The 13677-nt window shown below is 37.1% G+C and overlaps 2 protein-coding genes across 2 annotated transcripts; one reads left to right on the top strand and one right to left on the bottom strand.

Moving 5' to 3' along the window:
• Window positions 1197-3743, top strand: LOC109231109 (MLO-like protein 5). The gene is made up of 10 exons (XM_019396671.1): window positions 1197-1657; window positions 1784-1858; window positions 1933-2021; window positions 2145-2194; window positions 2309-2349; window positions 2437-2610; window positions 2697-2732; window positions 2822-2889; window positions 3001-3061; window positions 3148-3743. Exons 2-10 carry the CDS (start codon window positions 1838-1840, stop codon window positions 3466-3468), a joined length of 861 nt encoding a protein of 286 aa, XP_019252216.1. The 5' UTR covers window positions 1197-1657; window positions 1784-1837; the 3' UTR covers window positions 3469-3743.
• On the bottom strand, window positions 5127-10870 carry LOC109231110 (ribosomal RNA small subunit methyltransferase NEP1-like; the record flags this gene model as incomplete). The annotated part of the gene is given in 6 exon segments (XM_019396672.1): window positions 5127-5184; window positions 5263-5345; window positions 5433-5543; window positions 5670-5817; window positions 10227-10319; window positions 10464-10870. Coding segments are annotated over 6 exon segments (754 nt in total), but the record flags the coding sequence as incomplete, so codon positions are not given.

The following is a 13677-nucleotide window of genomic DNA, read 5'->3' as shown; positions in this document are numbered from 1 at the left end:
CCCCTACCCCGATAGGGCAGAGAGGCTGTTTCCGATAGACCCTCGGCTCAGAAAAAAGAAAAAGAGAAGGAGACAATTCATTAGTAACTCCAGTAGAAACCATAATAGTAACAGAAGCATAACAACCAAAAGATAAATGACATGCAATAACAGTAACTAGTAACTAAGGCCCGGGGCTAAGATAAACAGCAAGGATAGTGTGGAAACATAAACTGCAAGTTATCTAAGATCAACCCTAATCCAACCCCGCCTCACCCCCGGTATGACGTACGCAAAGCCCTACTACCCCCTAGCCTACAACCCTAATGCTTGACCTCCAAACCTTCCTATCAAGGGCCATATCCTCAGAAATCTGCAGACGTGCCATGTCCTGCCTGATCACCTCTCCCCAGTACTTCTTAGGCCTCCCTTTGCCTCTTCTCGTACCCACCACGGCCAACCGCTCACACCTCCTCACCGGAGCATCAAGACTTCTCCTCCGCACATGTCCGAACCATCTGAGCCTCGCCTCCCGCATCTTGACATCCACAGGTGCCACGCCCACCTTCTTCCGAATATCCTCATTTCTAATCTTGTCTATCCTAGTGTGCCCGCACATCCACCTCAACATCCTCATCTCTGCTACCTTCATCCTCTGGATATGGGAGTTCTTAACCGGCCAACACTCTGCCCCATACAACATGGCCGGTCTAACCACAGCTCTATACAACTTACCTTTGAGTAACGGTGGTACTTTCTTGTCACACAAGACTCCCGATGCAAGCCTCCATTTCATCCAGCCCGCCCCTATACGGTAAGTGACGTCCTCGTCGATCTCTGCGTCCCCCTAGATCATTGACCCAAGATACTTGAAGCTATCTCTTTTGGGGGTGACCTGTGATCCAAGCCTCACGTCCCTGCCTACTTCCCTCGACTCAGCGCTAAACTTGCACTCCATGTACTCTGTCTTAGACCTGCTCAATTTGAAACCCTTAGACTCGAGGGTCTGTCTCGTTAACACCGACCCTCGTCTCATCAATTAGAACTATGTCATCAGCAAATAACATACACCATGGCACGTCCCCTTGAATATGGTGTGTCAATGCATCCATCACCAAGGCAAATAAGAACGGGCTAAGCGCAGAGCCTTGGTGTAATCCCATAACAACCGGGAAATGCTCCGAGTCACCTACCACAGTCCTAACCTTAGTCTTAGCTCCATCGTACATGTCCTTGATTGCTCTTATGCAGGAAGTAGACCCAACCAAATTACAGATATTTTATAAAGTAAGTCAAGTTTGAAGATTTTTAAGGGGGTGTTAGGAAATTTTAATCTTGAAACTCTAGAACTATTAGGTGCGAAGATTAGCTTCAATTTTTGCTGTTCACTATAGTCATTGAATGCCATTCCCCCATGCCCCTAGCTATCCTATACTATTGTTGGATTATGTTGAGTCTAACCATCTAGGCGAAAGTGATCTAAGAACTCTTCCTTTGTAGGATATTTTACATTTCACATTAAACCAAGAGGGATTTAATCTTTAATTCTTCACCTGTATTTCTTTTCTTTCTTATGTGACCTTTCTATGCAGATTCCTCAAGATTCAGGCTTACCAAAGAGACATCATTTGTTAGGGATAATACCAGTTTTGGGACCACCCCAATCCTTTTCTACTCTGTAAGAAAAACTAAACCACCCGCCTTTTTCTTTTTTGGATATTTTATCAATATGTTTGGATGAATAAATGGGGGCTTTGATAGGTTTGTATGTGATAGTAAATACCTATTTTGCCAATATTTTCAGGTGTGCTTTTTTCGGCAATTTTTTAGATCAGTTCGGAAAGCTGACTACTTGACCATGCGCCATGGTTTCATCTCGGTGAGGTTCACAAATACAAGGCTCCTAACAATCAAATTACTGTTCTTTTGCTTATTGATTTCCTCTTGTTGCAGGTCCATTTAGCACCTGGAAGTAAGTTTAATTTTCAAAAGTACATAAAAAGATCCCTGGAAGATGACTTCAAGATTGTTGTGGGTATCAAGTACGTTCTTTTCGACATGAACTAAACAACATTCATCTTCTTTATGTGTCATTTTATAAAATAACTTAAGTCTTTCTCAGGTTTTGATGTGCTACTAATGATTTATCTTTGTTATACTTGCAGTTCATTGCTATGGTTTTCTGCAGTTGTTTATCTTCTGATGAATGTTCATGGTAACTCTAGGGACCTCGATTGTTTTCTATTAAGACATATTGTCTCTTGAAAGTAATTCCAATCAGAAGAATTATATCAGTTTTGATTTCGAATACAAATATATTGTGTTTCAGGATGGCAAGCTATGTTTTGGCTGTCCATATTGCCTCTAGTTGTAAGAAATCCTTATCATAATTTGGTTACTTGTTGCATTCTATTTTGTTTATAATGAAGAGAGAACTAACCACTGGATTGGTTAAAGATAATATTAGCAGTTGGGACAAAGCTTCAAGCAATTATAGCTCAAATGGCTCTTGAAATTCAAGAAAGACATGCTGTAGTCCAAGGCATACCTCTTGTCCAAGTTTCAGACAGACATTTTTGGTTTGGCAAACCAAAGCTTATTCTTCATCTTGTCCATCTCACCCTCTTTCAGGTACTCCGCGCCACCTGCTATATCTTGTCCAAGGCATACCGTTGGAAGCAAATATTAAGCTAAATTTTTTCCTTTATGTTTTGCAGAATGCTTTCGAGATCACCTATTTCCTTTGGATATCGGTAAGGACACTTTCCTCGGACAAAAATTCATTTCCATTTTTTTTTCTTGTCATTTGTGGTGTAACATGATGATATTCCATTTTCTGCAGTATGAATTCGGGCTTCATTCATGCTTTCACGATAATTTTTATCTTGCCTTATTGCGAGTTGCTATAGGGTAATGAACAAGTACTTATCTTCATTGTGTTAAGTTCCAAAAGCAACCAATTAGTTGAAGTTCCTTTACCATACACTCTTACTCTAGCTGATAAAAGAGTTGCTTGTCCAGGTTAGGTGTTCAAATTTTGTGCAGTTACATTACACTTCCGCTGTATGCACTAGTTACCCAGGTAACTAGAAGTTACTTATTTCATTACAAAATAAACTCAAAAACATGTTAAATGCTTCATTTTCTTTCTTTTTTGGGAATTTTCAGATGGGATCAACTATGAAAAGATCTATATTTGATGATCAAACTTCCAAGGCACTGATGAATTGGCATAAAAATGCAAAAAAGAAGAAACCTACAAAGCCTGGACCAGTAGAAACACGAAAATTAGGAAGTCCAGGGGACTCACCTGAAATATCCCCGATCACGAAAGGTGGTCATCAATCCAGAATAGAAATGTCTAACGTAGAGCCATCGTCCTCTAGTCAGACCGCCAACATTGTTGCTAGTGTGGACATTCCAGAGGAAATACCTCACAACGATGGCAGGTCACGGTCCACAAACCCTGACCTACTTACAGGTCCTTGATTGGGACAATGAGCAGAGATAACTCATGTCACATAGAAAGGAAAGAAAGAAGGGGAACGTATATTAATGTTGAAATGCTGTAACTTGGGCCAGAGATTGGCCGTTACCCTGTTTTTCTGCGCAACATTGCAGAGAAACTAGCTTTTTTGCCCCAAATTCCAGTTTGATGCTCAATTTTGTAAACTTCATTTGTACTATTATTAAAAGAGAAGTGACATGTACTTGTGAAGGCTATAAAAACCATGTTACCCTTAAAAGTGCCTAGTTATACACAATTTGAGTATTAAATCCCATGTCCTTACTATCTTACCAGCAATAGCATTAAGATCTCATAGTGTACTTACATACTACCTTTACTCCACTGTAAACTTAGATATGATATGTCTCGTCGGATTGAAGGCTGCCTACCCATAATAGGATTTTTTGGATAAATTAATCCGATTGATATATGCTTCAACTTATTGATTCCCAATTGTGAGTCTAAATATTGTAGGCTGACACTTCAAAAAAAAAAAATATTAGGAATGGTAATCGGTGCAGTAGAAGGGCAAACCTACATAAACTCGCAAAGATTTCAACCTGCTAACTTCGTATAACCAGTTAAACTATACTGCTGTCATGCCTCCATTATCACTTTTATCAGAAAAGGGGAAATCTAGCGATTAGGGTCTGAAATGGCGTGTGATAATGTTCTTTCATCTCAAATATTTTGCGTCTTTGTCATTATAAAAGCGTTCTTTGCAAATTTAAGTTTTTCGTGACCCTGGTTCATTAAGGCTATAAAAGAAAAACAGAACCTCCACAAGGTGTCAGAAATCAGAATTTCCCAATCTGGAAATTTCTGAGATTGCTTGATTGTCACCCCAAAAACAAAACAAAAAAAACAAAAACTTGAACAAAAAAGTTCCAACACAGAATGACAATGAGAAGATGATGGCCGTTTCAAATTGATTGTAAACGAGCTAAGGGCATTCCAAATGTAGAAGAGAACCATTTAACACTTCTTAAATATTTTACATAATAATAGATTAACCAACCAGAAAAACCTATAGGAAAAAAAACAAACAAGGATAACATTCTACAAACAGTATGGACCTAGTTTAGCATTTACATAGGATATGCATACATACGACACTTCCAGAGGGTAGGTAGAAATGAAGGAGCCTAGACTATGACTTGTCACTTATATGTATAATAATAATGAGCTCTCATATTCTGAGAATGGTCAAGTAGGTTAAGATGCAGTTTAGAGCCTGTATTGCTTCAGAGCTGACATGTGACACTGAACAGAACAACTCATAGGGAGAGAACAATCTCTCACTTTACAATACATTTTGTATGGAATATACTAGCATAACATCACAAAATCAAAGATTATGTGACATTCCAACCATATCTACATTCTGCACTAGCCGCAGCCAATTTACTTTTCATTTGCCAAAGTAATAAGTGGTTCTCAAGAAGTACTTCTACTCTCAAGGAAGATCAATAGTACCCTAGTGTCATCAATTGAGCATACAGACACAAGTAACAGATGTTGACATTCCTACACGTTAAACACTAGCTATGCAAATCAAGACAAAGGCAGAAAAATCACACAATAGCACTATAGTTGTGATTGGACAAAAAGTTACAAGAAAAGAGGAAGATTAGCGTACTCGATAGATAATCTTCGACATAATCTGTATCAATTTTCCCGTGGGCCATTGCCCCAACCTGCATATGTCAAATATCAAGAAAACTGTAACTTCACACAAAAGGAAGTTGTCTATAGAAAATTACACTAGAACATACCACAAAAACAAGGTTCATGTCCTTGTTGATGCCATTAACATATTCCTGAACATCCACCAGTTTCTCGGAACTATGAGAAAAGCCTGATGCATAAGAGAAGTGGGGTATTAGTCAATTGTCAAGAACATTCCATTAGAAAAGGAAGGAACGAAAATAGATAAATTATTCACCTATCTTCCGACAGTCAATGGGTAGGTACTGTGAAACAGGGTTTTCTCTAACACGTAACAGTTTCTCTCGCTTACCAACAGCAGTTATGCTCAGCTTTTGTAGCAGCTGCACTGAATTTGAAGCAACATCAGAAAACCGCAAAATTAGACAAAACCGCAAAATTAGACAAATCAGAGATGGTAATAAGCATGAAAAGAGATGGGTGAAGAAATTTTGCTCAAGGTAATTTAACTTACACATAATGCCAGCAAATCGTTTAAACGTCCTAGGGATACGAACATGAGGTTTTTTTACTTCAAATAGGACACCGTTCTCGGTCTTCACATACAAAGCTTTTAATCTCCCAGCTTTATTCACTCGACTATCTAAAATTGAAAGCATTGCCTGTGAAAGGAAAGAAGAACTTATATAAACATTTTCAGAAAAAGACGAACTAGGATTTTTAACTAATTGCATTGCCTCATAAAACAATCATGAACTTTTTGCGATAACTAATTGCAAATGAAGTATGTGAACACCAATTCCTTTCTTTTATTAGCTTTGGAAACTAGAACTTATTTTGCTTACGTACTAAGGACTGAAAACAGATGGAAGCAGTAATTACTGTCCCAAAAGGAGGGAGGATAGGGCAAGAAAGCACCTTCAAAAAGGATGCTTGGGCATCAATTAAAATGTTTAGATCCTACAAGTCCCGAGGTGGGATCAAGCAAATATAGCTACATCTGATCTTCTTCCTGCTTTCTCCCTTCCGCTAGAAGGATCTAACAGAAAGTGGATCAGTAGAAGGTTAAAGAGGAAGCAACAGCTATCCACTGCAATTCCATCTATGCTCCCAGTTCCGATAAATAGTCAGAATCTGAACCAGAAAGAAGTAGAATAGAAGCAAGATCAACTGACAAACTCACCCTAAATAACTAACACCGAGCAAGAATGGAAGGGAAATTCACAGCCAAACCAATCCATAACTGCATCTTTCTATGTAAGGTAACGGAGAGGCTTTAGAAAGAAATAAAGCTTACAAACAAGACAACATCCGATAGTTGATTTTTTCAAATGTATAAATCAAACAATCAGTATAAAGAGAAAGAGCCTGCGTTGCACAGAACCGGAGGGTGGTGGGTTGAGAAGGCATCTGATTTCATATTTTCCCCCTCCTTTTTAACACTTAACAGTGCTGAATTTATGTTAAGTGTGTTGGGCACCTAAGCGAAAAACACGTTTACCCACTCTGTTATGTTCTCTAAACTCTTCAGTAGAATTTTCTTTTTGATATCTTGGACACAAATACCAATTGTAGATGGAGATGGCGGCATATATAAGATGCTGCCCTAATTGCAAAGTAGATTATAGAATTGAATAAGTGGACTCTAGAGTGAATAAGAAAGATCTTGCCTTTTCAGCAAGTTAGACTTCGGAAAGGCTATGCATGATGCTTGGGAATATGGCATTTGTCAGAAGATGGAGAACTGGAAAAGGTTTTGTGTAACTATGTAGAGATTCCATTCTGATAAACAAAAATTGCCAGAGGAAGAAACTGGAGAGTTTTGGAAGGAAAAGAGAGATCCATAGTGCAAATGAAAATGATTTTGTTGTTTATCATTTACTTTTGGAGCACACATGATGTCCCCACTTGTATAAATGACTGGGTAAATAAAAGAAATCATCTTTGTAAAATTTGTTTTTTTTTAATAAGGTAAGTAAATGTCATTAAAAGGCATGAAGAAGATGCAAATATTACAAAAGAGGGAAAAATGTCAGCTACAAACGGCAAAAACTATCATAAGGGTAACGAGCTGACAAATTACAGGGCAAAGATTCACCCAACTAAAAAGGTTAACCAAACATTTAGCTTTTAGGCAGCTCCTAGAAGTTGAATACCATAACATATGTGGTTTCTTTCAATCCAAATACACCAAAAAATATAAGCAGGCGCCATAAGCTAGATATGCTTGATGTCTTTATCAACTCTCCTGAGACCCCATGCTTCATAGACCTCTCTGACTCTATTAGGCATAAGCAAATTCAGTCCAAAATGAAAAACAAATCTTTGTAGAATATTTTGTACACATCTCATATCCAGAAATTCTGTTCTTTAATATAAAAAGATATACGGAGTATTATTTACGAGATGTGTACTTATGGACTGGAAAAAACAAAATCTAGAAAAAAGGTCAGAGTTTGTATGGACTGAACAGACGCAGGTATTCTCATTCCTAATTTCATCTTCTCTTCTCTTTCTCGTTTAATACAAAATCATATTGTACCCTTAAGAGAAATAGAAAGTTCTATCAGAAAAGTGAATGTATAATCACTTATAAGTTTAGATGATTTTTTTAGAATAATCACTAATAAGTATATATGATCAAAGAGAAATTAAAAAGACTACTTGGTGATTTCATGGCCAACTACCAGATGTCTCTTTCCTTATCATTATTCTTTTTTAGTAATTAGGGCACTGAATAATCACAGGTTGCTCAGACTCAACTTGAACTTGGATCAGAAAACATCATTTATATGATTCTTTAATTTAATATTCCTTCCAACTTGTTTGGCACTCTTCCATTTTTGTCTGTCCCAAAAATATTGGCAACTTCCCTATTCAGAAACCATCTAATTTTACATTTACCAATTTTATGCTAAATTTTTTACATTCTTTTTTCGCAATTGACATGACTTGTAAGGTCCCACTAGACACAAACAAATAATTGATAAGGAAACTTTTGGCACCTTACACATATTTAGCTTATGTCTCCTTTTCTTTTTGAGTTAATACCTTAAAATCCCCCTAAATTATCATGTATTTGTCAGTTTCCTATTTAAACTATTTGATATCCCCAAAATAAAACCTGAACTATATTGCCCTTCATATTAAAACCCCCTCATTGCATTCTTAGATGTGCATCTAGTACACGCTTCTAATTGTCTAAAAAACGTGCCATGTAGCACTACACGTGGCTATTTAACTAAGCCTAAAACCCGCCAAACTATCACTTTTTTGTCAGGACCTACTTAAACTATCTGGTGTCCCCAAAATCCACCTACACTATATTTTCTTATATATTAAAACTTTAAAGGTACGTCTATCTAACTATATTAACTTATGGTTTGTACAAAATTTCTTATGTAGGTTTACTCATAATTCTCGAATGATTGATTAATTCTAGGGATTTTGGCAAAAATAATATTCTAATGTACTGTATTAATTTTATGTTTAATTGTGATTGTGCTTTATGCTAGACACCAATTGATAAGTCCTTATTTATATTCACTTTGTAGCACAGTAAAAATATAAATAAAGGTATATAGTGTTGCATCTCTTAAAAATCATCTTATTGCATAAAAAAGATTACACCAAATAAAATTTCGCAAATAAAAAATGAATTGGCCAGCAATTACATTCTCTAATTCCATGTTACATAAAGAAGGTTCAAGTGATTCAACTTTATTCTCTACAAGGTGTTGAGTTTAATAAGAAAGATTTAAATTGGTATTCTTTCAACAATATGTGTAAGACATGAAAGAAGACTAAAACAAGAAAGAGAATAAATCGTTTCAGAGGAAATATGAGAGGGAGAAGTTTTTTTAGTGGAAACCAATATGGAGAACAAAAGGAAAAAAGGTTAAAAAATAAAGAAGAAGGGTGAAAAATAAAGAAGAAAGGTGAAAAAATAAGGAAGAATGGTGAAAACATGAGGAAGAAAGATGGATATAACTGAAATAAGGAGAATATTTATTAAAAAAACAAAATGAAAGAGGGGCAGGCTAATTAGTTATTTTCTGTCAGGTGGGGCATTTTGATAGCTTTTTTCAGCTGCCACGCGCTACCAAGGGAGTCTTTACACACATTATGCCAGCTCAACAACGAGGGGTTTTAATATGAAGGGCAATATAGTTCGGGGGGTTTTGGGGACACTAAATAGTTTAAATAGGAAATAGACAAAAATGTGATAGTTTAAGGGGGTTTTAGGGTATTAACTTTTTCTTTTTATATCTGCCTAATAAAATACCGTCAAACAAATTGGAACAAAAGGAGCATGTTTTGATGTCAACTAATTGAGCTTCTGAGCAAATTCACACAGAACCGAGTACAAAGTTCATCGTAACTCAGCTTGCTTGTTTTAGATTTGGCTGGACAAATTGACCAACTTAGTTCACTCATTCTAACATATCAAGTCTCTACTCATGACATACTTTCACTTGTACGACTCAATACCTGACCAGTCCACTCCACCAGCCAAAAGTTGACAAAAAATTTGACTCATCAACTTCTTGCTGGTTACCGTTGATCTATGACCCACATGCAAAAATTGTCTCAAATGACACACTTAAATCTGAAGTCTACATTGTTATGAACCAGCCTCAGCCCAATATGGATACCTGCAATGCTGTCACACAAGCAGCTATTGGGCCAAGAAATAGGACCAGAAGACCTTCACAAAGATTGAGTTGGGATCCAGGCCCAACTAGCAACTATTTAAAAAGGACTAGCGGGTAGAATGAAGGGTTACACAAATTATGTTGAAGCTTCGGCTCAAGTCTGTGCTTCTCATCTCCTCTTCTGAATCTGTATCTCATTCCCTTTCTTCTTTAGCTTCCTGTTGCAATTTTCTCATCTCGTCTTTATTTCCTTCAGTATTGTTTCTATTGTTCTAAGGACATTTGGTTATTGTAATTCAGTTTGGTGAGTTAATACAATCAGTTGCTTTGGGTGCAATATCCAGTTTGTTACAGGAACATCATAGAGTTCATACTATAGGCAACAAGATAGGCCTGGAGTTGAAAAGTCAACTAACCTGATGAGCAATATCAGGTCGATAATCAGAAGGGTTTCGATTATTCTTCTTAAGAAAGTTGGAATGTTCATCTGAGTTGAGAAGTTGGTAAGTCTGCATCAACAAGAGGAATATATCATTACACACAATGGGTTAACTTCGACAAAGCAAAGGATGAGCATATAACGCTGAATAAGCTACAAGCAACATTCAAAGCCTGTGTAATCAAAACCAAAAGTGAACAAACAAAAGACAGACCTTTCCAATTTTAGCAATTTCCAGAGAAGCTCTTTCAATGATGAAAATAACACCAGGTTTGGTGCTTTGATCAGTTGAAACAACCGGAATGCCAGCCAGTAAATCTACAACTCTTTCAGCTGCCTCAGTGTCTGCTTCGGTGTGTTCTGTTCTCACTCTTTTTGCTGACTCCTCTTCCAAAGGTTCCTCTATTTCTTCCTTATCATAATTCTCTCCTTTCTTTTTCCTCTTTTCCCCTTTAACTTTGTACGGTCGCACCATTTCTTGTCAAACCTAGAAGCTGCTCACTACTTCAAGGAAGAGGCGGAGAGAAGGAAGAGGCGGCAGAGAGATCTTTGGATTTTGGAGGGTTTATGCTGATGCCTTAATCTTCACCCGTATATAGTTTTCGGGCTTGAGACAAAATTGCTAATGGTTAGCCATTTTCTACCCTTACTATTTAGCCAGGATTTAAAAAGCTATTAGACTTTAGTGTCCGTTTGAAAAGCTACCCGGTAATTGAAATTGGTATAATTACTAAGGATATTAATTATACAGCCTAATAATTACATAATATAGTAATTAAGATGACCTATTTGTTTTTTATAATATAATTACAGTGTAATTACAAGCATATTGTTTGGTTGCACAACTGTAATAATACAGTTAGATTAAATTTTAAATGAAGTAATTATCAAAAATTAAAAGTTAATATAATAAATATATGCCTATAAATGACTTTTAATAAGCATAAATGATATTAGTTTTGGTATCTAAAATGCATATTTTTTCTTGAATATACATTAATTAGTAATCATATATTTATAACTAATATTGTAAAAATAATTGATATATTTTTTTAAATTAATAATATTCAGTTTAATTAATTATAAAAACTAAAATATATATTTGGTAAGAACATCACGGAATGCAAGTTAGGTAAAATAAATTAATATTTGTAAATATAATGTCATAACATTATTAATGTCTAACAAAAATAATCTATCGATTCGAACTAAAAAATGAACAATGTGCAATGTGAAATAGCGAGCCAATACTACTAAAATAAGTAAACTGGAACCAAATTTCAAAATCTAAAATAAATAGTTTAACATATGTCAAATTCCAACATAACAAAAATAGGTTCCAATACAACTTAAGGTTAGGAAATATAATAAGTTTACAACCTCATTTTTTACTTTAATTTACATGCCAAGTTCGTTAATGACTCGTTATTTCTAATATTAGGAGATGTAGTTTCAAAAACTAGAATAATAACGTAGTTACACTAAATGAAGAAAATATAATATACGAGCAATTACATGGAATCGCAAGAAGTAAATGTAGAAAAATAAAAGATAAATAATGTACAAAGAAAATATATTTTAAAATTAAAAATAAATGAAAAGGTAAAAACAAAATAAAAAATAAATTAAAATAATGAAAATGAAAGTTATAAAGAAAATAGAGTAAAATAAAAATAAATAAAAAAGTAACCTTGTAATTACACAGTGTAATTACCACCAATTCTCACCTCCCCTTGAGAATTGAAGAGTGTAATTGCACCTCTCATCTAGAGAGAGAGACTCTGACCTCTCTCTTCAATTATTATACCCCCCTAACGTGGCCCCACCCCCACCCCCTATCCAGGACCCACTCCCCTCACCACTACGAAAACTGCCCGACCCACCCCCTATCCAGGACTCACTCCCCTCACCACTACGAAAACTGCCCGACGCACCGGATCCCACGGTAGCACCAATGGATATCTAAGCTTCTTCAATGAAGAACTCCTTCAAAGAAATTTTGGAAGACAATCACTTGACAAAGTCAAGTGTCTACCTCACAAGTTACCACCAAGTGGAGGTAGCTCTGAAAGCTCCATTAGAAGAAGAAAATGCGGAGGAAATCCTCCTAACCCATGACCAAAAAATGAGAATCTACCACCAGTGGAGATTCTCAGTGATCATCAAGGTATTTGGGAAGAAGATTCCCTATCAAATACTCAAACCTAAGCCGCAACAACTATGGTGCCCTAGTGAGCACCTAACGATCATCGACTTGGGCTGGGACTTCTTCATTGTGAAGTTTCAAGAAAAAGTCAATATGGAAAAGGCCCTACACGGAGGCCCATGGTTCGTTATGGGCCATTTCCTCTCAATCAGAAATTGGGAACCCAATTTTGTTCCAGAAAAGTCCAAGATCCAATTAATAGCCATATGGATCAGATTGCCCCAATTACCAACCGAGTTCTACGATAAGGAGATTCTAGAAATAGTGAGAAGAAAAGTAGAGAAATTATTGAAGATCGATACTTGCACATCTGCCACTCTCAGAGGTAGATATGCAAGGATTTGCATTCAAGTTCCCATAGACGTCCCACTTAGAACTTCCGTCGTAATTGGAGAGCACAGACAACAAATCGAATACGAAGGGGAGAGAATCATGTGTAAGGGGTGTGGGAGGATAGGCCACGCAACGTGGAGATGCAAAGATACACGAACCCTAGAACCAAAAGAAGCCGAAATCATCCACGGCTGAACCACTATTAAAGGGAGGCAACAATTGGATTATAGTGGAGTTCCCAAGACGGACCAGAAGGAAATCAAGAGAATACCATCCACCAAAAGAAGAACACACGGTTGAGAAGGCAGATAGTCGGGAGAATGGCCCTGTAATGCCAGCGGCAGGTAAGTTTGCGATCCTTGTGGACTTGGGGGAAACGATGACCAGGGCTGAAACCCTAACAGGACAAAAAGCCCAGGCCCATAGAAAAGACAATAGGCCAAGACCTGTGCCCAGATGGGCCAACAAACTTGGGTCTGCAATGGGATGGTCAAACAAACCTTGATCGAGTTTTAAACCCTTTTGAGGTTAAAGCTTTTAGCCCAAAACCTGAGCACGTGCCCAAACCCAACTCTAAGAATGGGCACATGAAGCCCACACGCCAAAACCAAACACGCTCCACTTTGAAAGACCACATGTTCCAAGGGAAAGAGGTAACAACTAATAGAGGTAACTTTGATATACCCACCTCTAATCCAAAAATGATACCAACCACCTTCTCCAAGGGTCATATCATGGGGTCCATGACTGGGGTCAAATCCATAGGAGATAGCCTCAGATTTGATGAAGGGGAAAGAGAGCTCCTCTCTCTAAGAGAGCTACCCACTCAGAGCTCCATTCACTTCTCCCCTCCCACCAAATTGAGCCTTCTATTGACTTGACAGTCCCC

The sequence above is a fragment of the Nicotiana attenuata genome, chromosome 8 (genome assembly GCF_001879085.1).
Source record: "Nicotiana attenuata strain UT chromosome 8, NIATTr2, whole genome shotgun sequence".
NCBI lineage: Eukaryota > Viridiplantae > Streptophyta > Magnoliopsida > Solanales > Solanaceae > Nicotiana > Nicotiana attenuata.
The sequence above is the reverse complement of the archived record's forward strand: the minus strand, read 5'-3'. Positions and strand labels throughout refer to the sequence as shown.